Source organism: Cervus canadensis, chromosome 14 (genome assembly GCF_019320065.1).
Source record: "Cervus canadensis isolate Bull #8, Minnesota chromosome 14, ASM1932006v1, whole genome shotgun sequence".
In the NCBI taxonomy this organism is placed as follows: domain Eukaryota; kingdom Metazoa; phylum Chordata; class Mammalia; order Artiodactyla; family Cervidae; genus Cervus; species Cervus canadensis.
In genome coordinates this window covers 44700415-44727931 of record NC_057399.1, presented here as the reverse complement: position 1 = coordinate 44727931, position 27517 = coordinate 44700415, and the positions used below count along the sequence as shown (strand labels likewise).

Below are 27517 nucleotides of genomic sequence, written 5' to 3'. Positions count from 1 at the left end.
TGTCTGGAGACATTTTGATGATGGCCATTCTGATTGGTGTGAGGTGATGCCTCACTGGAGCATTGATTTTCATTTCTCTGATAATCAGCAATTCGGTTCTTAATCTGGTTAATAAGATGGTCTTCAAATGAGTCTTAAAAAGTGCCCACATGGTTTGATTTAGAACTCTAGAAGCTGTCTTGAAAAGAGCCTTGGGATAATCTTAATATCCTAAACCATTGCTAAATGGATACAGAATAAGAGTTGACAAATTCCAGGGTGTATGTTATATACTATAAACAGTGTAAGGGAAACTTCAATTCTCAGTCATGCCATTCTTATTGTTCACTTTTTTTTAGCAAAGAAAAACTAAAGGAAAATACTTTCCCAGGAAGTTTTCTCTTTAGAACTTATGAGACATATTACAAAAAAACCAAAATGACACAACTGCCTCATAATTTGTCATATTGGTTCAGTTTAGTTTCGTCCTGCTTCTCTTTCCACCTCAGACAGTTCATTCTATGATTAGACTTAGGAAAACACATATATGGGGGTAGATTCAACTTCTCAATGGTGGTCCACAAAGTTGCCTGCTGTTTTCTGTATGTAAAGTTTTATTAAAAGGAATTTATTATTCTTCAATAAAAATAAGGAATTCAGATAGTTCCAAATCTGGTAAGTGTATTGTTAATGATCTCCAAAAGACTCCCTTAAACATTGAGTTCTTCCTGGAAGCTGTGGTTTTTAGTTTAATTTGACATTAAAGCATTATGAGATTACTCTATGTGGTGCTGGGTCTTGCTGTTAGTTTCCCTTTGATGTTACAGAACTACTACGACACAGGCACAGTCATATTGGTACGTGTAGCATTAAAGACAACAGAAAGCTTTGCTGGTTCAAATATTGCTTGAATATAATAGGCTTCTTTCTGAACTTGCTCTTCTGTAGGGATCATCTATTGTCCTGTCACTGTATCAACATCACACTTTCTTAATTACTGTAACTTCATGTTTTATATCGAGAAAAAGTCCTCCATCTTTATTGCTCTTCTTTAGGAAGAAATATACACTTGCATTTTCACATAACTTTTATGATATGCTTGTCAATTTTCAAATACACACAAAAAACTTCCTGAGATTTTGGTTGAAATTGTGCTAAGCCTATAGGTCAATCTGAGTAGAAATAACATATTTACAGCATTGAGTTTTCCAATCCATAAATATCTCTTCACTCACTTAGGGTCTTCTTTATTTTTTCTCAAACATGTTTCATAAATTTCTACCTAGAGTTCTTACATAATTCTTATAAGATTTATATCTATGGACTTAAATTTTTAAGCCTTTGTAAATAACATATATTTTAATTAATTTTTTCTAATTGACCATTACTGGTATATTAAATTTTTGGATATTGATTATACTTCCAGTAATCCTATTAAATTTACTTATTGAGTCTAATAGTTCACCTGTGATTCCTCTGGATTTTCTCCATTCACAATAAAGTCATTGGTAAATTTCTTTAAATTGGTTTGAAGAATTGATCTGTAATACTCTAACTCACAGGGTGAAAAAAATATTTCAGTTAGAGAAATTGATATATAATATATATGTAGTAGTGTATCTTCTGTAAATCTTTAGGAGTTAGATTAAAACTATTTGCTTTATATTAGAACATTTGCATTATTGCCCTCAGCATGGAAGAATACAAGGACACCCAGTACACAAAGAACATGTTTATTTTCTCAGGAGCTCAGGTAATGCATATTCTGTATGCACTGCTCCCCTCCTCCCACACCACACCCCCAATATACACCCCAAGGGAAAAGAATGCTGGCTTTTGGCCAATCTGTATTTCCATGTCCATTCCTTTCTCTTCAAGCATGAAAGAAAACAAAAGACTGATTGAAATGATATATTTTATTTGCTCCTCTGAACATTATATTCTTCTCATGATATCAACATGATGCTATCTTATTTAACTTTTATAGAAGTCCTTTTCTTCCTACTTTCTTATCCTTTTTTTTTCAAATCTCCTCCTTCCTGGGGTTACCAAGAAGTTACCAGTGTCCAAGCTAACTCCTTCTTGATAATGGAACTTGCCCTGCTTACAGAGAAGTAGGTCTGAGGTTGGAACCAGGTCTGCTTTGGCTGTGGCAGAAGGCAATGAAGACTAGTCCACCCACTGCTGGACCCAGACAACTAACACAAAATAAAGCACCAGAGCCTTTGGTTCTGTCTTCAGCAATATTTATTGGAAACAGCAACGCTTCCTGTGGGAAGACTTTATACATTAAGCAGTAAGATTTGCCTTTCACTCCACATGATCCACAACCGCAGGTGGCACATCCGAAGCAGCACATTAAACCTCTGAAAGAATCTGTACAGCTAGATAAATAGAACTCTGGATACCTAACAAGACTTTAGTGACTGATACAAAAAAAAAAACAACAACAACTCATAAGCATACGCATAGCACTGTACACACAAAATGAAGAGGAGATAGAAGAGACAGAAACAAATGTCGTTACTGAACTATGAAAGAGTCTTGCATATGCAGCCACACATCTTAAACTGCTAAGCACAAAAATCATCTTTATTTGGTCCTCATTGAGGGCAGAATATGCACAAACGATGTTCAAAGAACACAAGGTGAAAGTGGAATGGGAAGATAGTTACTGTTTCTTGGTCTGTGAACTAGTCGGGAAATGGTTTCGAGTGCTCTTCTTCTTGTGTTTCTGTACCAAATGGATTCATGAAACATGTAATTCATAAACAGAACTGAAGTGAAGACATCTGTTCCCCCTTCCGTGTACCTTCAGAAATGCCCTGTATACATATCTGGTTTCTGTACAGCAAGAAAGGAAAGCTTGGAGACCAGGTCCTTTCCAACTCCTCATAGCAGAGAACCTCTTCAGCTCCTCCCACAACATGATGACCATCTTACTTAGAGATAAAATGGGAATCACCCTCTGGCTTTAACAGCAGGGAGGGAAGAAAACCAGCTGAGCCTCAGAAATAGGCATAAGCAGGGGAACAAAGGAGACTTTTCAGAGAAGGCTTTGAACCCACACTCAACACTTTCTATGAGAGCGTCCAGGGATTCACTCATTCAGACAAGAAGATAATTTGCTGGTGAGGGAGACTTTCTTGGACAGTTCTGTGACTCACACGTTTGGGAGGGGTTGATGTGAAAACAAGAACTTTCTCTTCTACTTAAACGGAGAACCTGAGACCTTGAGATGGCCCACCAGTGATAGATAATATCTTCAGTAGGATGGTGGATCTGTGATGTGGCGCATGGTCAAATTCTCAGAGGCCACAGCCTCCTGAGAACTGTGTAAACAGCAGTTCTGTGACTACTGGCTGGTCTCAAATGGTACTGGAAAAGCACACGCCATGCCCACCAGGCTAAGAAGATACCATCCATCACCATGACTCCTGTGGGGTCACACAAGCCAACCAAACGTACTCAGCGGGGCTTGACGACTTGGACCACTGCAGCCTGCACTTGGGATGTATTGTAAGCGGCATTACCAAAGCAGTGGTTAAACCTAACTATCTGGGACAAGAAGAGGTGAGGCAGCCAGCGTTAACATCCTAGTGGGGCAGAGCAACCAGAATCTCCACATAGTTGATGGGGAAGAAGCCTGACTGGCCGTGGAGCATGCCCTCATACCAGTTCTCATCAATCTGGTTAGTGAGTGTGATGACATCACCCTCTTTAAAACCCAGCTCCCCTTCATTCTCAGGTTCAAAGTCGTATAGAGCTCGGCAGCAGGGCTGATCCATTGGGGCACCTGGGGGGAAGAGCAGGAGAGAAGAACACAGAGAGACAAGGGGAATTTAACACACGCGACTACTGCCTGCCGCACCTGCCTGCCTGGCTGCCCCCCGGGTTCCTCCCTCACTCCTCTTCCTGCTGAAGCGTCCTCCTGGCACTGGTCCCCAGTGTCTGCTGCATGGCACCTTGCTCTCTGCCAGTCTTCAGAAGTTTTCTCACGTTTCTGGGAGTTGCTGAATTCCTGTTTCTTTTTCCAGTATTAAAATTTGGTCACATCTATTCTTTTGATACATACAACACAGTTCATCGAGGCTGGCCTTCCTAACAATGTGCAGAGATGGAAGACCCAATGACTTAAGGAGTCTTAGTGAGATTTGGACTTCCCAAGTGGCACTAGTGGTAAAGAACCCACCTGCCAATGCAGGAGACCTAAGAGACAAGGGTTCGATCTTTGGGTCGGAAAGGTCCCCAGGAGGGGGGCATGGCAACCCTCTCCAGTATTTTTGCCTGGGAAATCCCGTGAACAGAGGAGCCTAGTGAGCTACGGTCCATAGGGTTGCAAAGAGTCAGACACAACTCAAGTGACTTAGCATAGCACAGTGAGATTTCGGTTCATCATGGAGCATGGCCGAAATTCTTTCCACACTAGCACTTTACGATCTCTGCCTATATGAAATAGTACAGTTCATTACATGGACAATGTTTTGCAGCATCAGAATAACAGTGCAGTTCACACTTCTTAAAGACCTCAGTCTCTGGAAGTTGCTATAATATAGCGAAAAACAAGACAGTATAAAACATTGTGTTCAAGTTCTTACTCTCTGTGACCTTGCATAAGGCACTTCAGTCTCAGTTTCTTTGTCTAAAATTGGAATGAACAGTTAGAACTTATTTCATGGTACTACTGTGACTATTAAATGAGATTATATAAAAGTCATATAATTATACCTGTGCATTAATATACAGCATATATGACTATGATGTGTGTCCATCAGAGCTATGGCATAGAAAAAAACATATTTTATTTTGATTTAAATAATGATGGATGGGCCCATATCTTAAAAGAGATCTATATTAAATCAGTAAGCATACTGACAGAGTAGGCATACACATATACTAATAAACTCAGAGAAGTGCATGCAGATCTGTGCCACCTAGATGGCTTTGAAGGGGAACAATAACATTTATTTATTTTTACTTAGAGAAAGCAAGTGAATGAGTCTCCGAGAGAAAAGTGGAATATGTGATTGGTTTCTGAGCACCAGAGAACAGGTTACCTATAACTTACATGACTAGTTCTTGTAACCGGCTAACTTCTAAAAACCACGCTGCCATCCACACCTGGAGTGCTCTGGGCAGCAGAGCTCAGCCCAAGGGGCAGAGAGCTCCCGCCAGCATCACACTCCTCATTTCTTCCCTCTGTCATCTCCTGAGGACACCTGTGTTTCCTCCCATCGAACACTCAGCATTGGGGATGCAGGAAACACAGAAGAAAGCTGCATATCCTTACAGTCCACATCTAGTATCAGACAGTTCCTCTTCTTCAACCAAGCAGATCACTAAGGCTGAACATATCGCAAGCACAGGCTCTTATCCGATCTGCGTGTAGCGGGTGGACAGCAGTGGTGTCAGCTAAAAGGATGCATTACTGGGTATACACCAATATCCTTGATAAAAAATAAGTTTTCACTTTTATCGTTCCAACCTGTTACCACAGCACAGTGAACTGGCTGGAGGTTAGGGAGAGGAGGAAAGTCGAGCAGCTACTGAGACTCAGAATATGTTCATCTGCAAATATATTCACCCACATGTTTCTTTGATCCCAGAAATCCAACAGTTTCCTAGAGCTGCTGTCTGTGGGTTATAAGTGAGTGTATGTGGGCACTCACTGTCCAGGGGCATTCACTTTTATGCAGGCAAGATTCACAGAAGCAGAAAAACAGGTGGAAAAAACCCCATGACATCCCTACAATGAAACTGACATATTAAGGTGACTTTAAGACCACAAAGTCAGGTCCAAATCAAATGTGTTTGCTGCAGCAGGTAAGTGTGGGCTGATGGTGGACAGTGAGAGAAAAAGGGACTTACAGAGAAAGTTTAATAGAGGAGAGAGAGTACAAGAGAGGAAGCGAGAGTCAATGAGACAAGAAGGAACTCCGTTAAGTTTCTGTCTGACAACACCATTCTGTAAGAAATATATTACTGTGTATTCCTCACGTAGCCAGACTGAACCACTCCTAGAATTTCTGAAGTGTGTCAACTGGGGGTGCCCAAGGCCTACAGAATGGGTTCTGCAGCTATCAGCTCCTTACCTGCAGGTTTGGGGGTGCCTGTGTGGGAGAGGCCCCCATTGGGCTGAGTGCTGTCCCCAGTAGAAAACTCCAGGCTCATTCGAGGTTTAGGCTGATACTCCCTTCTTGGCTGGGATGAAGCTTGTCTTATTCTGCATTAAAAAGAAAAGGGGATGCAGCCAATTAAGACGCAAAAAGAAAAGCCATAAAATCCAGAAAATACTTAGGTTACCCACCAATCTACCATTGTGGAATATGAGAAAGGATCCTTAGTTTTCTTTTCTGTGTCTTTCTCCATGTTTTATGCCAAAGTCACACTCTCTATGGTTGTACCCTCACTGTCTTCATTCTTCCTCTCACTTTCTCCCTCATTTACTCAGAGCTCACTTTGTAAGGATGCACTGTGTTAGGTGCCAGGAACACAAAGACCAATAAGTCACAGGTCTTACCCTCAAGCTTATGGTCTGGTGGGAAGACAGAACATAAACAACTGATTACTGTAAACTGTAGTAAACACTATTATGGAGATCTGCATAAAATGTTATAGGAACACAGAGGTGGAGCTGGGGGTGAGGAGTCTACCTGTCCATGGAGAAGTCAGAGAGGGTTTGAGGAGAAAAGTAAAAGATGGTTAGCAGTCATTTCTAGATGAATAGCTGTTCCCAGAAGACAGTTATTCCCTGCTGAACTTGAGAATGTGTGGAGGGAGGAGAGGAGGAAATACGGTATAGTCTGGGTACAGCACAGAGGAAGGAGAAAGAATCCAAGGGAGACAGGAGGAAGTGGGAAAGGTACAGGCAGCAAACCTGCACACCCCGAAGTGTTTTCCACAGCGCCAGATGTTCACTAAGCAAAGTGCATGGCCAGTCTGCAAGTGTGGGGGGAGTTTAGGGTATGGCAATTGTAGACTGACAGTGGCTCTGAACATAGTTCAGAGGGAAAAAAGAAAAGTGGCCTTCATGCTCAGCAGATGTCACAAAGATACATCATGTTTCTTTAGTGTGATGAAATGCATGGTTTTCAACCCTCCTAGAGGCTTCAGAGCATTACACATGTTTCCACGAGGGTTCACTGTCCAAACACTAGTCAAGGAAGACACTGAGGAGAGGAAGAGGCTGGCCACATGGGAACAGGCTGAGGCAGTTTCTCATAACACAGCCCCTATACCTGCAGGAGGCCCTGTGCATGTATAGCCATATCAGCTCTGAGAGCCTAATCTGGCCATAAGCTGAGAATAAAATCTCGAGGCAATCCTTTGCTGTGCATACATTCAGCTCAAATAAAATAACACATAAGACACAGCGCAGGGCCACCACACACAGCTGGGCAGGCTGTGCCCCACAGCCCCAATAACTAAAGCACCCAGCCAGGCTAGGGGCCCATCTGAGCAGGCGGGCCAGGCATGAGTAATCAGCCCCTCCGAGGGACCGCGTCACCACTTAGAGAAACACCAAGTGTGAAATGACGCAGGCTCTTCAAGAGGTTGTGCTTACACGGGAGCCCCGGTGGTACCGCGGCATGACCCTGAGCCCAGGTCTGTGGTCTGTTAGGTGAGGTTAACAACGCTTGGTTTACGGGGCTGTTACGTGATTGATGATGATCTGCCTTCAGTACCCACGGCACAGCTGGCCAGCAAATCACATCCATTATCATTAGTAGCCTCCTGGGGGTCCCATCACAGTATTACCTAAGTATTGATTGCTCATACAACACATGACAATTGTCGTTTAGTCACTAAGTTGTGTCCAACTCTTCAGTGACCCCGTGGACTGCAGCTCACCAGGCTCCTCTGTCCACAGGATTTCCCAGGCAACAATACTGGAGTGGGTTGCCATTTCTTTTTCCAGGGGATCTTCCTGACCCAGAGATCAAACCTACGTCTCCTGCATTGGCAGGTAGATTCCTCACCACTGAGCCACCAGGGAAGCCCAAACACAACATTAGGAAGGAATGAAGCAAAGTGAAGGAAATGAAGGAAATCAGAGCCTAAGATAGTATAAAATCAAAACAAATGATTCACAAGTTGCTTATGTAGGATCAGTAGGAATGCTGAGGGAAGATTTTCTCCTAATGTATTCTAATATTTCCACTTCTTTATACACCATTTCATAGCAAGAAAATGGAAATGGAAAATGCAGGGAGCTGTACAATACCTTTCCTCCAGTCTGACAGTGACCTGCTGCAGGATCTGGACTGCCTGCTTATGGTATTCCAGCTGGGCTTGGACGAGCGCAGACAGCTGGCTCACCTGCTCGATCTGCAGATCAATGGGGGAATCACATCTTAGTTATCAGGTTACAGTCCTTAATCATCTGCTACTGCTCAGTCCAAATGACACAGCTACCCCTGACACACAGCCCAGTGCTCAGCGGTGCCCATGAATGTGCAGTGAGCCAGGCTAACTGATAGTTTTGCAGGTAACAAATTGATTAAAGATAAGAAAGCATCCCTGTGCTTGGAAACTCTAGTTCTAGGAGAAGAAACATTAGTTAGAATCCTCCCAGAGATCACAAAGCTCTCATTAAACAGTCTCATGCTTAGCCACAACCTTCTGATTAGGATTTAGCTTCCTTGATTGATTTTCTATAGGACAAAAGATGCATTGACAAGAACATTCTTTGCTCTCTATACTTCTTATGCTAAGTCAGTATCAGTGCTGTTAATAAAAATGTAAATATTGATTTCTCATATGAGGCACTATGGGAGACAGTGTAGTTTGACAGAAAATCTTTTGTTCTCTCTGACCCTCATTTGTAATGTAAAAGGGTTGGGTTAAGTGACACCTTGGGCTCTCTCCACCTCTAATATTCTGAGCATCCTTGGCTACTCTTCATGTTGTGTCTTATGATGTGATCCAGTTGAACAGCGGCCTCTGAGTGAATAGAGGCAATGCTACCCCATGAGTATTGGAGTGGGGCTGGGTCCTTGGTGAAGAGAAGGAACGCTGTGACTCAGGTCACCCTCTTCCTCATGGTGTTCCTCCTCAGTAGGTAGATGGACACATTGTTTTACATAATCACAAACTAGCAATGTTTCTGGAGAGTTTGGAAGTCTGGATATGTTCAACATGCCTTCCCTGTCACCAGTCAAGGGGGGTGGCAAGTACCTAAAGGTTCTGTAAACATCTTGGCAGAAGCTGGTGAGCAACTGATGGGGCTAGAGGTGAAGATGAGCAAGGACAGAAAATCTGGTTAACAGGTCTTATGACATGAGTGGTTAGAAAGCAACTTTTAAAGCCATGAAAAATAATTCAGCACTCTGGAAATGTGAAGGCAACTTTTAAACTATCTCACCTATGTCCCAAATGTAGTATCTATGTGACAATCTTCAACCTTAATTGTAATTACCTTTGGAAAGAAAAGGTTGACTTTACCTCAAAATATATACCATCTTAACCATACAGAAAGCTGAGCAATGAAGAATCAATGCCTTTGAACTGTGGTGTTGGAGAAGACTCTTGAGAGTCCCTTGGACTGCAAGGAGATCCAACCAGTCCATCTTAAAGGAAATCAATCCTGAATATTCATTGGAAGGACTGATGCTGAAGCTGAAGCTCCAATACTTTGGCCACCTGATGTGAAGAACTGACTCACTGAAATAAGACCCTGATGCTGGGAAAGACTGAAGGCAGAAGGGGAAGGGGATGACAGAGGATGAGATGGTTGGATGGCATCACTGACTCGATGGACATGAGTTTGAGCAAGCTCCAGGAGATGGTGATGGGATGGGGAAGCCTGGTATGTTGTGGTCCATGGGGTCGCAAAGGGTTGGACATGACTGAGTGACTGAACTGAACTTAACATATATTGGACACATACTTACTGACTACATTGACTGATTTTCTTATTTAATCTGAAATCAATTTGCCTTACATTTCACATTTCAACAGAATATTTGTTTAAACTATTGGACTTATATAGGTCATCAGAAAGTGAAAGTCACTCAGTTGTGTCTGACTCTTTGTGATGTCATAGACTGTAGCTGGCCACACTCCTCTGTCATGGGATTCACCAGGCAAGAATACTGGAGTGGGTAGCCATTCCCTTCTCCAGGGGCTCTTCCCAACCCAGGGATTGAACCCAGGTCTCCAGCATTGCAGGCAGATTCTTTACCATCTGAGCCACCAGGGAAGCCCAGGTCATCAGAAACATTCTTTATCTCCCTACTATTTATAATAGTTTAAGATTATTAGCAGACAAAAATCTAGTTACACCAAATGTTTTATTGTGCTGTCAACTGTGTGTGTGTGTGTGTGTGTGTGTGTGTGTGTGTGTGTGCGCTCATTTGTATCTGACTCTTTGCTACCACATGGACTGGAGCCTGCCAGCTCCTCTGTCCATAGAATTTTTCTATGCAAGAATACTGGAATGTGTTGCCATATCCTACTGCACGGTCTCTTCCTGACCCAGGGATTGAACCCGAGTCTTGTGTCTCCCTCACTGGGAGGTGGATTCTTTATCACTAGTACCATCTGGGAAGCTCACAGCAAACTACAGGAATATAGAAACAGCTTTACAGTTTCTCAGTCTACTTTGTAATTTTAAATTATTCTTAAAAATAACCACCTACTGAAGCTTTCATCACATAGTACTATCAGTCATTCACATTTTAAATTATATAACCCTTTAACACATTAATCCTGTTCCTCAAAGGTGAAGTTAAATTAAAAACCACAGGAGAGTCACTTACATCCATCTCTAAGAGATTGAACATGCTTGACTCAGCAATTTCCTTAGACTCATCAAATTTCTCCAGAGCTTGACGTAACTCTTCATCAGGAATCTTGCCTTGTCGTTTCTTCTTGTAATCAAAGTCCAGGCGTCGACCCTCCAACTTCTTTAGATGATGCTGAAAAAAATCAAGGGCAGAAATGTGCTTTGAAGGGACCTATGGAAAAGGACTATTTACAGCTCACTTCCCCACCATGCCTATTTGCTTCCAAAATAAGGCAGGCTAAGTTCTAAAACATCACATCACCAGAGAAATAAAGAAACACACATCAATGGGGGCAAATGCTTCTAAAGGCTAAGACATTTATGTTTGGGAAACACCTTTAAAAATAATTAATAGCAAGAAAGAAATTGTGGAAAATACTGATGCCCTTTACTGTCTGCCCCTGCTGGGTCAAAGCTAAGGTGGAATGTATGCCTCTCCGCCCTATGACTAGGTGTGGAAGCTAGGAAGGTGTGTACACACCCTACAGGTTTAAAAAGCACAGGCATAGGGGGCTCACAAGTCTCCATCTTCAAGGAAATGGTATCTCGTGGGAAGGCAGAGGAAAAATGGTTTCCTTGAAGTGAGAAGGAAAAGTATTCTTCCTTTTCATATCATAGAACATTAGTGCTGGAAGGGATTTATTTTTGAGGTAATCCAGTCTATAAGAATCACCTTAAGATGCTTACTAAAACTACCGATTCTTGATCACCTGAATTAGAATATCCAGGGCTGGGGCCTAGGCAATTCAGTCTCAGCACTTACCCTAGCAGACTGATGCAGCTTTAGGAGAATCATGGATTAATTTCAGTCTCCCATCTGACAGATGATGACACTGAGTCCGAAGACCTAACTTCAAAGGGACCTTCGTTAGGACCTAACCCCCAACACTGCACAGCAATTCCTCTTTGCATCACCCCTGGATGCACACATGCCAGGTGTGGGACTGCCCAGCCTTACCCCAAAGCCTCCAGTAACCAATTAGCAAAGTAGTTTCACAAAGCCACAAAGTATTTTTTTTCCTATGAGCTGCAGTGTCCCACTACTAATGGGTGGGAAAAAATGTGCTGGATTTCTCTTGACCCTGGGTGTTCAGGGAGTGAGAGGGAAGGAAGTAAAAATGAAATTGGGAGTGGGGAAGAAATGACAAGGAGGGAGGAAGAATATCCTTGACTGTCCTGCCACCGCACACCCTGCCTCCAGCCCATGCCCTGTCCAAACTAAGTGCTTGTTCCTTTGGAGGGAATATCCTTTTAAAATGTCTGGACCTGCAGTCAGCTGCAAGACAGAGCCCTGGAATCGGAGAGACATGTTAGGTTTGGAGTGAATCTGCCACCTAGCAATAGCGTGACAGGGTTGAAGATTTAAGCTAGAGATTGCAGAGACTTCATTTATCTGAAAATCAAATTTCAGACAAGTTAAACAGATATCTGTTGAAAGAATGAATGAGCAAACATTACACACCTAGTTAGAGGTTAAAGCCAGTTAAACATTATTTATTTGGAAAAACTAAACTGTTCTACATGTTTTAGAAAGGATAGTTGGGTATTCTTCCTCAAGTCTAACAACCATTATGAAAACACAAGTTCATAGAGTAAAAGAACTATGTATACAAGCTAACAACTGGTACGGCTGGTATTTTAGAGGGTGAAATCATCTCAGAAAACAGAGAATAATTAATAAAATTGTGTAGTCAGGGAAAGAATATCCTTCTGGAGAAAAATGCTTGAAAAACTTGAAAACTGAACATGGAGAAATTAAATGTAATACTCATGAGTGGCACAGTCATAATAGTGGGGCAAAAAGTACTACATTAATCATTTATCTTGATTTTTCATGCTGGATTTTTTGCAGTTCACATGCTCAGTGTTGACAACATGCATGGTAAGTTTTAAAAAATGTTTCCTAAAGGAAAAGGGGACTTGCATCTGTACAATTCCAATATCCAGTTCCCAAATAACTAGTAGCAGGTACCTGAATTTCCCTCAGATCTTTGTCATGAAGATTCTGAAGGGGGTCAATGAAGTTCTGCTTCACTTCCATGTCCAAGGAGTCCTTTACCTCCGAGAGTTCCCTCATGGCCTCTCCCACCTCACCAAGCGCTGGGCCTGCAAGGTAATAAGGAAGCCCTTGAACATTAAAGAACAAAGATGAAATGCAATTGCAATAACAGGGCTCATCACAGACCAAACCCAGGAACAGCTGCCTGTCTTCTGAAGACAACCAAGACAAGAGACAGAACATAATGCCCTCTGGAGATCAGTGTATCTTCCATCTGAGACAGCTCATCAAAGTTCACTGAGTACAGCAGACTCAGTGCCCCTGGGGGTGGGGGCTGGCATTCCTCACTATAGATCACATAAAATTTTGCCTTTCCTTTGAAAAGGAATTGGAAGCTCCCTACCCTCCTTTGGAGGAGCCTCTTGACGAAAGTGAAAGAGGAGAGTGAAAAAGTTGGCTTAAAGCTCAACATTCAGAAAACTAAGATCATGGCATCTGGTCCCATCACTTCATGGCAAATAGACGAGGAAACAGTGGAAACAGTGGCTGATTTTATTTTTTGGGCTCCAAAATCACTGCAGATGGTGATTGCAGCCATGAAATTAAAAGATGCTTACTCCTTGGAAGGAAAATTATGACCAACCTCGACAGCATATTAAAAAGCAGAGACATTACTTTGCCAACAAAGGTCCATCTAGTCAAGGCTATGGTTTTTCCAGTGGTCATGTATGGATGTGAGAGTTGGACTATAAAGAAAGCTGAGCGCCAAAGAATTGATGCTTTTGAACTGTGGTGTTGGAGAAGACTCTTGAGAGTCCCTTTGACTGCAAGGAGATCCAACCAGTCCATCCTAAAGGAGATCAGTCCTGGGTGTTCATTGGAAGGACTGATGTTGAAGCTGAAACTCCAGTACTTTGGCCACCTGATGCGAAGAGCTGACTCATTGGAAAAGACCCTGATGCTGGGAAAGACTGAGGGCAGGAGGAGAAGGGGACAACAGATGACGAGATGGTTAGATGGCATCACTGACTCAATGGACATGGGTTTGGGTAAACTCCAGGAGTTGGTGATGACAGGGAGGCCTGGTGTGCTGCAGTCCATGGGGTCGCAAAGAGTCAGACACAACTGAGTGGCTGAACTGAACCCTCCTTTATAAGTACTTGTGCATGTGTGCTAAGTCACTTCAGTCGTGTCTGACTTTGTGACCCTATGGACTGCAGCCTGCCAGACTCCTTTGTCCATGGGATTTTCCAGGCAAGAATACCAGAGTAGGTTGCCATGCCCTCCTTCAGGGGATCTTCCTGACCCAGGGATCGAGCTCAGGTCTTATGTCTCCTGCATTGACAGGTGGCTTCTTTACCACTAGTGCCACCTGGGAAGCCCTCAATAAGTACTTGTGTGTGTGCATGCTAAGTCGATTCAGTTGTGTCCAACTCTTTGTAACCCCATGGACTGTAGCCTGCCAGGCTCCTATGTCTTTGGGATTCTCCTGGCAAGAATACTGTAGTGGGTTGTCATGCCCTCCTCAAGGGATCTTCCTGACCCAGGGATCAAACCCATGTCTCTTACATCTCCTGCATTTGCAGGTGGGTTCTTTACCACTAGCGCCTTCTTTATTTTTATCTATTTATTTATTTTTGGCCACACTGCGTGGAGCGTGGGACCTTAGTTCCCTGATCAGGGATCAAACCCATGACCCCTACAGTGGAAGCGCTGAATTCTTAACCACTGGACGGCCAGGGAAGTCCCAAGTACTCGCTATCCCCTAGAGGAGATCTGTTTAAGGTCAATGTATTCAGCAAAAACTTGGAAGGGAGAGCAGGGCTCAATCAGGAAGGACAGTCATTTGCTGTGACCTCACATTGTGAAGGAGTAAAAACAGAAGGTGGTTAGTATGGCAGCTGAGGGTCCAAGGAGAGTGAGATAAAGGAATTCAGTAGGGGGTGTCACATTAGGTACCCTATACAGGTGAGCAGAAGCTAAGAAAAAGCTTGTGGAGTGGGGTGTTGACCCATGCTGAGTGTGACAGTTCCCTCTGCCCCAACGCTCAGTCACCACCAGACACACACAGTGGTAGATATCCAGGCATCTGGCTGTGTCTACCAGCTACGGTAATGATGGGATCTCGTGAGGGAGAAAGAAAATGAATAAAATTTCTAAGACAAATGACACTAAAAATGACAAAACAACTCTGAAAACAAATATGGGGCCCATGTGTATAAGACCCAAAACTGAGAATCAAAATATAAAATGGTCTTAATTATTTCTTGCAGGGTTTTTTTTTTTTTTTCCCAGTGGCACTAAGATCCCCAGGACAAACGAAAACAGAAAATGTGAGGAAGCACATGTTACCAAAGTTGCAGTCATCTCCAAGCTCTCTTCCAAACTTGAGCATGGCCTCTGCCAGCAGTGCCTCTGCCTGGGGGTAACCTGGCCCTTTCTCCTGGCCGCGGATTTTTGACATGGTGTTGATCATGCTGAGTTTGGCTCTGGAAGCTGCAGGCAAAGAAATAAGAGACTTTCAAAGTAGGCAGTGTGATATAGGAAAAACAGGGCTAGGTAGAGAATCAGGCCTTGAGCAGACTCTAAACCAGTTCAGCTACTGAAAATTGTACCTTCACCAATGTCTTCATCTGTAATATGTGCAGGTTGGTCCACAGATAAAACACAAGCATGCCCTTTTCATCACTAAACTCTCCCTTTCTTTCAGAATCTCATGAGGAACTGAACAGGAAAGGCGAAGCTCCCCAGGCGAAGGTCCCACCTTTGTGTCCTCCTGCCCATCTTCCCATGTCCTGTCCTCACTGCTGTGGCCATGCACTTCTTCTGTGGACCTGGGAAAGCACTTAGAAACCATGGGATTATGTGACCTCTAAGTTCTAGGACTCTACTTTTATATTTCAATTCTAGGAGCCTATGGACTGAAGGAAGAAATTCATTGCTAATTCTTGCAACATGGGCCTTCTGCCATGTTTCACTTCAGTTCAGTTCAGTTCAGTCACTCAGTTGTGTCCAACTCTTTGCGACCCCGTGAATCGCAGCCCTCCAGGCCTCCCTGTCCATCACCAACTCCTGGAATTTACTCAAACGCATGTCCATCAAGTCAGTGATGCCATCCAGCCATCTCATCCTCTGTCGTCCCCTTCTCCGCCTGCCCCCAATGTTTCACTTAGACCATGTATAAAATAGAACTATTTGCAAAATCACTTCTTTACTAAGATTCTGACAGTAAACAGACCCATGAAGAACAGAAATATTGTGTTCATTAAAAATACTTAAGTACTTCACTTGAACATAACTGCTTCGGAAAATGAGTTTTGTGCCACAAAGACAGCATTTCAATTTCTTTTTTGCTTTTATTTTTATAGGAGAAGATGCCTAGAAGGTAAATCCAGTTTTCATGGAAGAAACAGCTTTATTAGGACACTGTTAGACCCACTGATTAACTTGATGCTATGGTTTCTCAGGTTCATTATCAGAGTTGGGACTGTATATTAATGTAGGATTCCATCTGCAGGGCAACTCCTTACAGAATCCCAGCTAATGCATACACTTCAGTATTTAGTGGCTGACGTTTCATCTTGAACATTAGGTTCAAATAGGGTTTTATTTAAACTTTGTGTTTCAAAGGTTGAATCTGGAGACAAGGACAATTTTTACGAGAGGATCCCCTTCTAAGCCTGAGCCAGGGATATTGTAATGAACAAGACACCTATGGTCTCTACCTTAACAAAGCTTACAAGGTAGCACCTATTTTAAAAGCAATTAGAGTGAAGTGTGTATACCAAGTGTCATGCAGGGAGATTACAGCAAGTCACAAAAATATAGCAACACCCTAGTTTGTATGGGTGGGCCCTGCAAAGGCGGCTTTGGGAGAGAAGCATCTTTAAACTTTCAGTCACATAATGATTAGCTATTAGTCCTGCTAATAGCAATATGCAAAGCCTGGTGGTACCTGGCTGGAAAAATATAAGAATATAAAATTCACATTTTCTTTACTCCTCATAGAAAAGTGTATCATACATAGTTTTAAAAATTGAAAATGGCATATGAAGACACATTTTTGGGGGGAATAATATCATTAGAGTTTATATTCAAAGATTTTTCTACAATAAGCTGTATTTGAAATCCAGGAAAGACAGAGTCCCTGACAACGTACTCATAGTATAGTGAGACATCAGATACATAACAGTGGCAGCAAATATGATAAAAGCACTACACACAAGGTATCAGGGGAACACAGAGAAGTAATAACAGCAGCACAAATAAAACTGAACTAAGCAGACGTCAGACAGTAAGAGGGAGCAAATGAATAGAAGGAAAGAAGATAAATGGAGATCAAGCAAACAGAGTAATGAAACCACACATGGTGGTTAATCCTTTCAAATCCTGTTTTGACCATTTTACACTCTAAAGATTTATTCCTTTTAGGAAAGCTGGTTACTGATTTGTGCTTATATCTTGGTTCTGCTGAGAGCTGTCTTCTGGTAAGTAATTACCTGAAGTAATTGTAATAGTTAAATATACTGTGGCTGATTTCCAGATTCATCATTTTGAATGTTGTTCAACTGTGAAGAACTTTATTCTTCCACTAAGTACTTAAGAACATCTTAAATATGTTCTATATTTTCATGCGAAGGGGGAAGAAAACCATATTCTATTAGTTTATCTGTTTCTTCAAATTAAAATATTTACCTAGTGATTCATATATTTGGAGAAATGGGCTTTTAAATTTATTCACAACTATTAAGTATTTTTAAGGCTCTTGGATTAGTAAGCTTATGTGTTCTTTAAAAACATCATCAGATCTCTAAACTAACTTTTTTTTTTTTTGCTTCACAAATTTGTGTGTCATCCTTGCATAGGGGCTGTGATAATCTTCTCTGTGTTGTTCCATTTTTAGTACCTATGCTACCAAAGTGAGCACTAAATTAACCATTTTTAAGTGTTAACATAAGTGTTTTTAAGTGATTTTTAAAAGCAGTACTTTAAGAAACAGGGAGGAAGCCTGGAAATTACAAATTGAAGAAACTAAAATTCCTATAATCTCAGTCTAGATAGCATCACCAAATTCGATCTGCTCCTAGGCACCTTTCTCTTGTTTTCTAGAGGGACCTAAATCCTTTTCTTCATATTATCTTTATGTTTGCCATACCTTTAGTTTTTCTTTCAAATCGTTACAATCTCTGTAACTAGGCCCCCATCTTTACTCTCCCACCTTCACTATTCTAGTTCAAGTTGCCCCCACTAAGTTTATTACAGAAACAGCTTCCAAAAAGCAACTTCTCCCCTGGCCCATGAGAGCAGGATACTGGTATGTTGCTCTGCATATCTCCTAGACAGGATTAGCGTAAAGCTGTACATGCAGTAGATGTGTAACCCTGACTGCTGAAAAAGAATAAATGTATAAACAGACTATCTTGGAAATTCATAGATGATCACGACAGTGCTTTTCATAAGCAGATGCTGCTCACCGCAAACAGAGAAAGCCTGTGCACAGAAATGAAGACCCAGCACAGTCAAAAAGAACTAAATAAAGTTATTTTTAAAAGCTTTAAAAAACTATTTTATATTTTAATAATATGAGCATATATTACTTCCATTATGAAGAACTAAATTTAACATAGTTCCCACTTCCTTTTCCAGCAGGAGACCTAATTTAGTCGTGGAACTGGATAAACAATACTCACAGTATCTTCATAGTCCGGGCACTGCTCTAACCTCGTGGGTCTTTCCACTAAAAAGTTCTACTGAAAACTATATTCAGTGGTGCAAACAGAATTGGCTAGGAAGAGAGAAGCTCATGAGGATTAACAGGTGAAATGCCATCAAGAAAAAAACCATCAGAGACAAGGTCTCAGTGAGTCCACATGGAGGTGATTTCTGGAAGGAAAGACATCGGGTCAACTCAAACAGCAGGAAGTGACATCAGGGTGATCAAAAAAGGCTGATGCATCCCCAGACGGCTTCCACTGCTTGGTCTTCTGCTAAGAAAGGGGGAGGGGAAGGCAGTTTCTCTTTTGTCCTCAAAAATCCAGATTATCTTTTCAGGAAGAGAAACAGGGGCAGCCAAAGCTCGATCAAATCAGCTCCTGACTCTAAAGCATCATCTGCAGCATCCCTTGACGTGCTTTTTAATTCTGGGCACAGCCGACGGGAAGCCAAAGCTCTGCTGAGAGTGAAACAGAAGCTCTCGTCACGCTACCAGATGGACTTATTCTCCTCTGACCTAAAAGTGGTGTCCCTGTGAGTCACTGCTTGGTCTCTCCTAAGTAACTAGCATGGTAACTAGCATGGAATGTGGAAAAACCAGAACTTCTGCTAAATCTAAATTTTAAAAATTCATCTATTAATTCAAATGAACAGAAAAACCAACCATTAGAGCTTGTCTCTCATGAAAAGCAGCATAGGACATTAAAATACACATTAGTTTTGGCTCATTCAAACAAAGGAAAAAAATCCAGGCTTCAAATCTTGCTAGATATGTATCCCTGAGCATCAATTCTTTCTGAAGGCAGTTATCAGGGTTCAGTGATAAACAGCCAAAAAAGTAACCAGCCACACACACACACACACCATAGGCGAAGGCACCCCTTTCTACCTTCCATGTTCTCTTTCTGGGTGTGTGTGTGTGTGTGTGTGTGGAGTGTCCCACCACCAACCTGGGTGTAGGGGAAATTATATTTCCCAGAGCCCCTTCCCTGCATGTTTCCAAGCTAGAGCTGCTCCAGAGTGAGGCCATACGAGATCTGGGAAGCAAAAGTGAAGCGGCAGCCATGCACTCGAGCCTAGGATGAACCCAGGTTCCAGTGTGTCCTCGAGGTCATACTCTGTGCCTAGCTCTTCTTCTCGAATGTTGATTCTGGTAACCAAGAGTGCCCCCAGGCCCACCACAAGATTGTGCTGCCAACTCACAGAGGGGGTGACCTTAAAGAGCCAACCAGCTTCCACAGCTTTCCTTCCATGCCAGCTGCCCTTTGCAGTGCCGCTTCCAGAGCTGGGCCTGCCCACCCTCCAGATCCCCACAAGTTTGTTTACTAGTCAGGGGTGCTCAGTGAACTTTCTCTGATCCTTAACCCCACTTTTTTGATCTTTACTTACCCAGCTCTTTCTACAACTATATAAGCTCTAGTTCCTTTAATAAATCTCTTAGTCCATAGTATCCATTATGGCTTTGCTTCCCTTACTGAATTCTGACCAATGCAGTGGCTGATGGTCTAATATCTAAACTAACAAAAATTTATGATCATTCCTTGATAGAGCCCTGAAAATAAGTCAATAAAAATGACCATAAATATTTCAATTCTGCAACTCTGTTTTCAGGACAGACATAAAAGAAAACAGCTCTAAGTGGGAGTTAGCTGCTAAAACTGGGAAGAACTTTTCCAGTAGTCATGTATGGATGTGAGAGTTGGACTATAAAGAAAGCTGAGTGCCAAAGAATTGATGCTTTTGAACTGTGGTGTTGGAGAAGACTCTTAAGAGTCCCTTGGACCGCAAGGAGATCCAACCAGTCCATCCTAAAGGAGATCAGTCCTGGGTGTTCATTGGAAGGACTGATGTTGAAGCTGAAACTCCAATCCTTTGGCCACCTCATGCGAAGAGCTGACTCATTTGAAAAGACTGTGATGCTGGGAAAGATTGAGAGCAGGAGGAGAAGGGGATGACAGAGGATGAGATGGTTGGATGGCATCACTGACCCAATGGACATGAGTTTGGGTGAACTCCGGGAGTTGGTGATGGACAGGGAGGCCTGGCGTGCTGCGGTTCACGGGGTTGCAAAGAGTTGGACACGACTGAGTGACTGAACTGAACTGAAGTGGGAAGAACACCAGAAAGGACAGCTGGTTTAATAAGGTGGGATTAAGCCATAGACTTTGATGTCAGATTGTCTGAGTCCAAATCCTGGCTATATTTCTTGCCGGATGATTTGGGCCTCATTTTACTCATCGGTAAAACAGTACTTCCCCCTTATTGGGTTAGGATGATGTAAGGATTAGATGATATATTGTATGTCACAATATTGGTACATGATAAATATTCAATAAATGTTGCCTATTTTTATGAATATCAGACATGCCAGTAAGTTCCCTGTGGTATTTTGTGTGAGTTACTTTACCTCTCAGTTCTTCACTGATAAAAAGGTGAAAAAAAGGAGACAGAACTATACAGAAACTCTGAGATCTGAAAAGATGATTTGGGAGAGCAGGTCATGCTGATGGCAATCTGGCTGATGTTTCCCTTGTATACAACCAGACTTTAAGATTTCCAAGGCTGCTGGGTCTTTTCATGTCTCCTGACTCCATTCTTTAAAGTGCAGAAGGGTGGGACCTCATTTCCTATTCCCTCTTATTATTAAAACCGGGTCTCAGGAAGCAAATCATCTCTCAACTACACCATGAAATGCTGCTTTATGGGAAAATGGTAAGAAGCTGATCATACAATCTCCTGAAATCAAGACAGAGGCTCTCCTTTTTTCCAACAAAAGAGGGTTCCTATGCTAAAGTATAAGCCCTAAGGGGATAAAAAAAGATCAATAAAAATCAATACATAGGGGAACTGGAAACAATTATGTATCCCCCATTACAGAAAAATTATGAATTTGTACCCTCTGAGTGAAGTGAAAATGAAACTCGCTCAGTCATGTCCGACTCTTTGCGACCCCATGGAATTCTCCAGGCCAGAATACTGGAGTGGGTAGCCTTTCTGTTCTCTAGGGGATCTTCCTGACCCAGGAATCAAACCAGGGTCTCCTGCAATGCAGACGGATTCTTTACCAACTGAGCTATCAGGGAAGCCCTGATTGAAGAGGTATTTCCTAAAAATCAGCTTTCTAAAGATTTTTTTTCACTAATTAAATGAACAAAACATTGTCTGAATGTTTCACTAATTAAATGAACAAAACATTGTCTGAATGTTTCACTAATTAAATGAACAAAACATTGTCTGAATGTTTCACTAATTAAATGAACAAAACAATGTCTGAACAGGACTATGACAGAGAGACTCTAAGAGAAATAAGGTCCAGTCTCTGTCCTCAATGAGCTTATTGTCTAGTTGGAGAGTGAGAGCACGCTCTGCTCACTGTGATCCGAGGCAGATTCAGGGCATACTGTGAGTGAAGTTATAACGTATTCACATCACGGAATAGAGCAATGAACTCTGCTAGAAGGCTAAGGCCGGGAAGACTTGGGAAACAGGTGACACTCCACCTGGGTTTCTGGAGGACTGAGCTGTAAAGGCAGTGGGGTGGGAATAGGTGCTCTAGGCATCTGGAGAGTGTGAGCAAAGGCATATGGAAATACCTGGCACATCTGGAAACTCCAAAGTGTCTGTGGCTGAGGTGCAAGGTCAAAGAGAACAAGGTCAGTAGGAACCAGGTAGTGAAGGGCCCTGAATTGCAAGCTAAGGAGCTGAGATTCTCCTATTGAAGGTTGCTCACAGAGAGTTATTTAACATCTAGACATTCAAAAGGGCTTTAATTCAAATTAAATTAAGTTTAGATTTGGGGGAAAAGATTCCCATCATCATTGTAGGAAAAGAGGGATGTGGGAAGGGGTCTTCCCCAAATGGGAAGCCACTGGAAGCTGGGAGACCGATGAGAACACTGTAATTTAACAGATGAGTCCTAAGGAAACAGAGGGGAGAAGAGAAATGAACTTTAGAGTCCTGTGGTGAGTAGCACTAACAGGACCAGGTGACCGATTAAGTGTGAAGAGGAAGAAGAGGGGCATTTAGGCTGGTGTTAGGGCAAAGGATGGCTGCCCATTAGAATTGCCTGAGGAGGTTTTTAAACTATTGATTCCATCAAAGGAGGTACTGGGTCAACTAGATTCCATAAGAAAAAAACGTGACTCTTAACTCCACCTCACACTATACGTAAAATTAATTCTAAGTGGATTGCAGATCTAATTATGGACACCAACACAGTACTACCTTTAGAAAATGATATAGAAGAACACATCCCTGACCTGTAGAGTACATAAAGATGTCTTAAAACAGGACACAAAAACACTCTGTCATAAAGAAAAGTATTTCTAAATTGGACTATGTTAAAATTGAGTACTACTATCCAAAAGAAATCATCATAAAGAATTAAAAGGCAACCAAAAAAAATGAGTTAAGATACTCACAATACACATATTCAAAATAGGAGTTGTATCCAAAACATTAAAAGGAAAAAACCTCCTATAAATCATTAAGAAAAAGATAATCCAGTTTTTTAAATGGGCAAGAAGTTCGAACAGACAGTTCACAAAAGAAGATATTCAAATATCTAATAAGCATCTGAAAGGGGCTCAACTTCATTATTCTGACAATGCAAATAAAACCACATTGAAACATACCCACAGTAATGGTGAAAGCAGAAAAAAAGAAAAAACTAAAAAAATATCAAGTGTTCAGAAGATGTAGAACAACCGGAACTCTTTAAGTTTTGCTGATGGGAGTAAGAATTGGGAGAACATTTTGGAAAACAACTTAGCAATATCTAACTGCGAAAGCTGAAAAGACACCCTATGCCCCGGCAATTCTACTTATAGGCATATATCCGTCAGAAATGTGTATAAGGGACATGTACAAAAATGGGCTATTCAAAATAGCCAAAAATAGGAACACCCAAATGCGTATCAGTGAGAAAACAGATAAATAAACTGTGCTCTATTTTCACAATGGAACAGCAACAAGAATGAAAGAACTACACCTATATACAGCAAAGACAAATATAAAGTTGAGCAAAAGGAGCCAGATCTGCAGAGTACATGCTCCATGATTCCATTTAAGCAACACTCTAAAACTGAAAGAACTGTCTGGCATTAGAAGTCAGGGCAGCTCGCATCCGGACAGGCACTCGTGGGAGGCCAGCAGTGTGCAGTTTCTTAGACTAGGTACCTTTACATGATGGTATCAGTTTGCAATAATTCACTGGGCCATATACTCAGGATCTGAGCACTATACTTTCTTATATTGTAGACCAATAAAAAGCTCAGGGGGAAAAAAAAAAAACCTTGATGTCTGTGTCCTACTCCCAGATTTCTGAGTAACTGGTCTAACCATCTATAGTTTTTAAAATCCCTTAGGTGATTCTAACATACACCAGGTTTGAGAATACACTGCATTCCAATCTCTAGACTGAATACCTGGCTAGGGGATGATAAAAATTTGACATGATTTTTGGGGAGATTTGGGGGGAGATGTATAGAGGTGCTTCAATTTCAGCAAATACAAAGTCTAACAGAATATCCACAAGATTGGACTAAACATACAACTAAATACATGGGTCTTAAGCCCAAAAGGATCAAGGATCTACCTCAGAGAGGGCAACGTACAGTTTGACTTCCCTGGTGGCTCAGATGGTAAAGTGTCTGCCTACAATGCGGGAGACCCAGGTTCAATCCCTGTGTTGGGAAGATCTCCTGGAGAAGGAAATGGCAACCCACTCCAGTATTCTTGCCTGGAAAATCCCATGGACGGAGGAACCTGGTAGGCTACAGTCCATGCGGTCCCAAAGAGTTGGACACAACTGAGCGACTTCACTTAAGCCCAAAAGATGTTAGATTATCTGAAATACCTGGAATCTTTTTTTTTTCTTTTCCAGTTTTACTGAGATATAGTTGGCCTATAATGCTGAATAGGTTCAAGGTATACAACATAATAATTTGATATATGCGTATATCATGAAATGATCACTACAGGAATATGAATCCTCACACAGTTACAAATTTTTTCTTCTTACAAGAACTTTAAGGACACTATACTCTCTTAGCAACTTTAAATATGGTATTGAAATACAGAATTCAAATCATGTGGTACTGTTAACTATGGTTATCAAGCTACACATTGCATCCTTAGGACTTACTTATAACCAAAAGTTTGTACCTTGGCCAGGTTAAATCCCTGGGTCAGGAAGATCCCCTGGAGAAGGGAATAGCAACCCACTCCAGAATTCTTGACTAGAGAATCCCATGGATAGAGGAGCCTGGCAGGCTACAGTCGTGGGGTTGCTAAAGTGTTGGACATGACTGAGTGACTAATACTTTTTTCCCACCTCCAACCTCTGGCAACAATCTGATCTCTGTTTTTATGAGTCTGGTTTCTTTAGATTTCACATGTAAGTAAGATCATACAATTTTTTTAGTATGTATACATACATTCATAACATGGAATATTATTCAGTCATAATAAAGAAGGAAACACCTGGAATCTTGAAGGCTAGGCCATTAGATAAAAGAGAGAAGGGGAAGAAAATTCCCCCAAAATCAATATTAAACAAAATTCTACAAGTTTTCTTTTTCATCTGGTTTTATATTTGGTAGGTGAGAGTATCAAATATATTTGGTAGGTAGCTTTAATTAGAGTCACCAGGAGCTTTACCTAAACAATTGAAACTTAATCTTCACAATCATCGCCAGCCTGTGGGTCTCACTGCATCATTCCCATTGTGGAGACAGGACTGAGCTGCATGCACAAGGTGAGGATGTAGAGACTCAGGGAGACAGGAAAATCTGCCCAAGTTCTCCTATAGACAGAATTTAGACTCCTTTGAGGAGCCGGAAATAACCCCCAACTTCTTTCTAAACTGCTGAGAGAACCATCATTGAAGCAAATCGTGACACGGCCCTCCTGGCATGCTGCACTTACTCCTTTAATATCCTCCTAATTGGGCTCCAAAATCACTGCAGATGGTGACTGCAGCCAGGAAATTAAAGGACGCTTGCTCTTTGGGAGAAAATCTATGACCAACCTAGACAGCATATTAAAAAGCAGAGACATTACTTTACCAACAAAGGTCCATCTAGTCAAAGCTATGGTTTTTCCAGTAGTCATGTATGGATGTGAGAGTTGAACTATAAAGAAAGCTGACTGCCGGCTGGAAAAGACTCTTGAGAGTCCCTTGGATGGCAAGGAGATCAAATCAGTCAACCCTAAAGGAAATCAGTCCTGAATATTCATTGCAAGGACTGATACTGCAGCTGAAGCTCCAATACTTTGGCCACCTGATGTGAAGAACCACCTCATTGAAAAAGACCCTGATGCTGGGAAAGATTGAAGGCAGGAGGAGAAGGGGATGACAGAGGATGAGATGGTTGGATGTCATCACCAACGTGATGGACATGAGGTTTGGGTGAACTCCGGGAGTTGGTGATGGACAGGGAAGCCTGGCATGCTGCAGTCCACGGGGTTGCAAAGAGTCGGACACGAGTAAGCGACTGAACTGAATGACCACTATGCCAGGGGACACCTTATCAAGTCACATGTGACAAATTGTGTAGTTGAGCTCAGGAAGACCCCTGCCCAGCGAGTGCTGCAGAGTCTTTGGAGCAATCTGAAAGATGTATCTTATCACTGTTGGTATTATTTTCTGAGGGCTTTTATAACAAAGCTATCATAAACTGGGTGACTTCAAACAGTCTAATTTTCTCACAATTACTGAAGCTTCTTCCCTACACTGACCCTATCCATCTCCCATTTGGCTGTTCCTCAGTTGCATCCTTTATAATAAATGGGTAAACATTAAACAAGTATTTTTCTGAGTTCCAGGAGTCATTCTAGCAAATTAGCAAGCCCCCAGAGGTGGTCAGAAGCACCAGAGGCTCAGGCTTGGGACTGGCATCTGAAATGGGGCCCTTGTGGGAGGACTGAGTCCTTAGCTTATCTGATGCCAACTCCAGATGGACAGTGTCGGAACTGAGTTGAACTGTCGGATCCCGGGTAGTCAGAGAATTGACTGGTGTGGGGAAAAAAACATAGACATACACATCTAGTGTCAGAAGTGTCTGCAGGCAGAGTATAGAGAAAACACAGTAGTTTTCCTTTTACAGCTCTGAAACAGCATGCAGCACACTCATATGAGTGAGCACTGAGGTTCTGACAGGTATTAAACCTTGCAGAGATTGCTTTTCTAGAAAGGTTTCGTGGAATGTCAGGACAAGTGGACCCCAAGCTTGTGAGGACAAGAAAATGTGGTGTGTTCTAAGGGGTTTGGTCCCAAAGAAAGAGATGGCAGAAGATGAAGTGCTCTTTTACCTAGAAGAAAAAAAAGAAAGAGTCCTGATGTCGGGTGCTCTTTTTAGTTTCATTATCTAGGACTGAGCTACTGAACTGAACTAAACTGAACTTAGGATTCAAAATCAAGGTTTACAGCAAGTAGGATTTCTGTAGCTCTGGAAATAAGCAGTCTCTGAAACAGGGAGGGGAATGAAGAGCCCCAGCACAAACGTAAGCAGAGGTAAGGGGCGGAAGGCAAGCAGGGTGGTGAACACGAGTGTTCACTGCAGGGGACAGGGATGAGGGCGGAGTCTGCACCTCATCTTTCTCCTCCCACCAACTGATCATGTCAGGAGCGTTTACAAAGAGACCTTTCATAAATCATAAAAAGTACAACCTGCTTTAAACTGCTGTAGAATGCTCTCAAGAGTAGCTTCTGTCTCTCTTCAACTGGGATATTCCAGATAAGAAAACATATTGACAGGGTGTCTGTCACAACAGGGAAGAAGAAAAGCCACCCCCACCCTGGCTGGTGTTGATGAAGGCAGCTGACACACTCAGGCAGATGTGGCCACAAAATTCCAAGTCACATCCTTGTCTTCTGACTGAGAGGGGAAACCTAATGGATTTAGCATCCATCAGGGAATAAATTTTCTGGAAGACTATCACTTCTTTAAAGGACAGACTTCCTTTCTCATCTCTTACCTACATTACAGAAAACAAATCAAGCTGCCTCAAAGAGCAGAGAGTTTTATCAGACAAATGCT

General features: G+C 42.1%; 1 protein-coding gene and 1 non-coding gene across 3 annotated transcripts in view; both read right to left on the bottom strand.

Annotated features, from left to right (window-relative positions):
• Window positions 1–2208: 2208 nt before the first annotated feature.
• Window positions 2209–27517, bottom strand: part of SH3GL2 (SH3 domain containing GRB2 like 2, endophilin A1) — a 215934-nt gene continuing 190625 nt past the window's right edge. For both annotated transcript variants that reach the window (XM_043487103.1, XM_043487104.1), the window contains exons 4-9: window positions 15117–15260; window positions 12738–12871; window positions 10740–10898; window positions 8204–8307; window positions 6072–6202; window positions 2209–3775 (exon numbers count right to left, since the gene is read on the bottom strand). In XM_043487103.1, the coding sequence (XP_043343038.1) occupies window positions 3576–3775; window positions 6072–6202; window positions 8204–8307; window positions 10740–10898; window positions 12738–12871; window positions 15117–15260 (872 nt within the window). In that variant the 3' untranslated portion in view covers window positions 2209–3575. The remainder of the gene's footprint in view (window positions 3776–6071; window positions 6203–8203; window positions 8308–10739; window positions 10899–12737; window positions 12872–15116; window positions 15261–27517) is intronic.
• On the bottom strand, window positions 17585–17691 carry LOC122453444. The gene has a single exon (XR_006273065.1). It is a non-coding gene; the product is annotated as a U6 spliceosomal RNA (small nuclear RNA).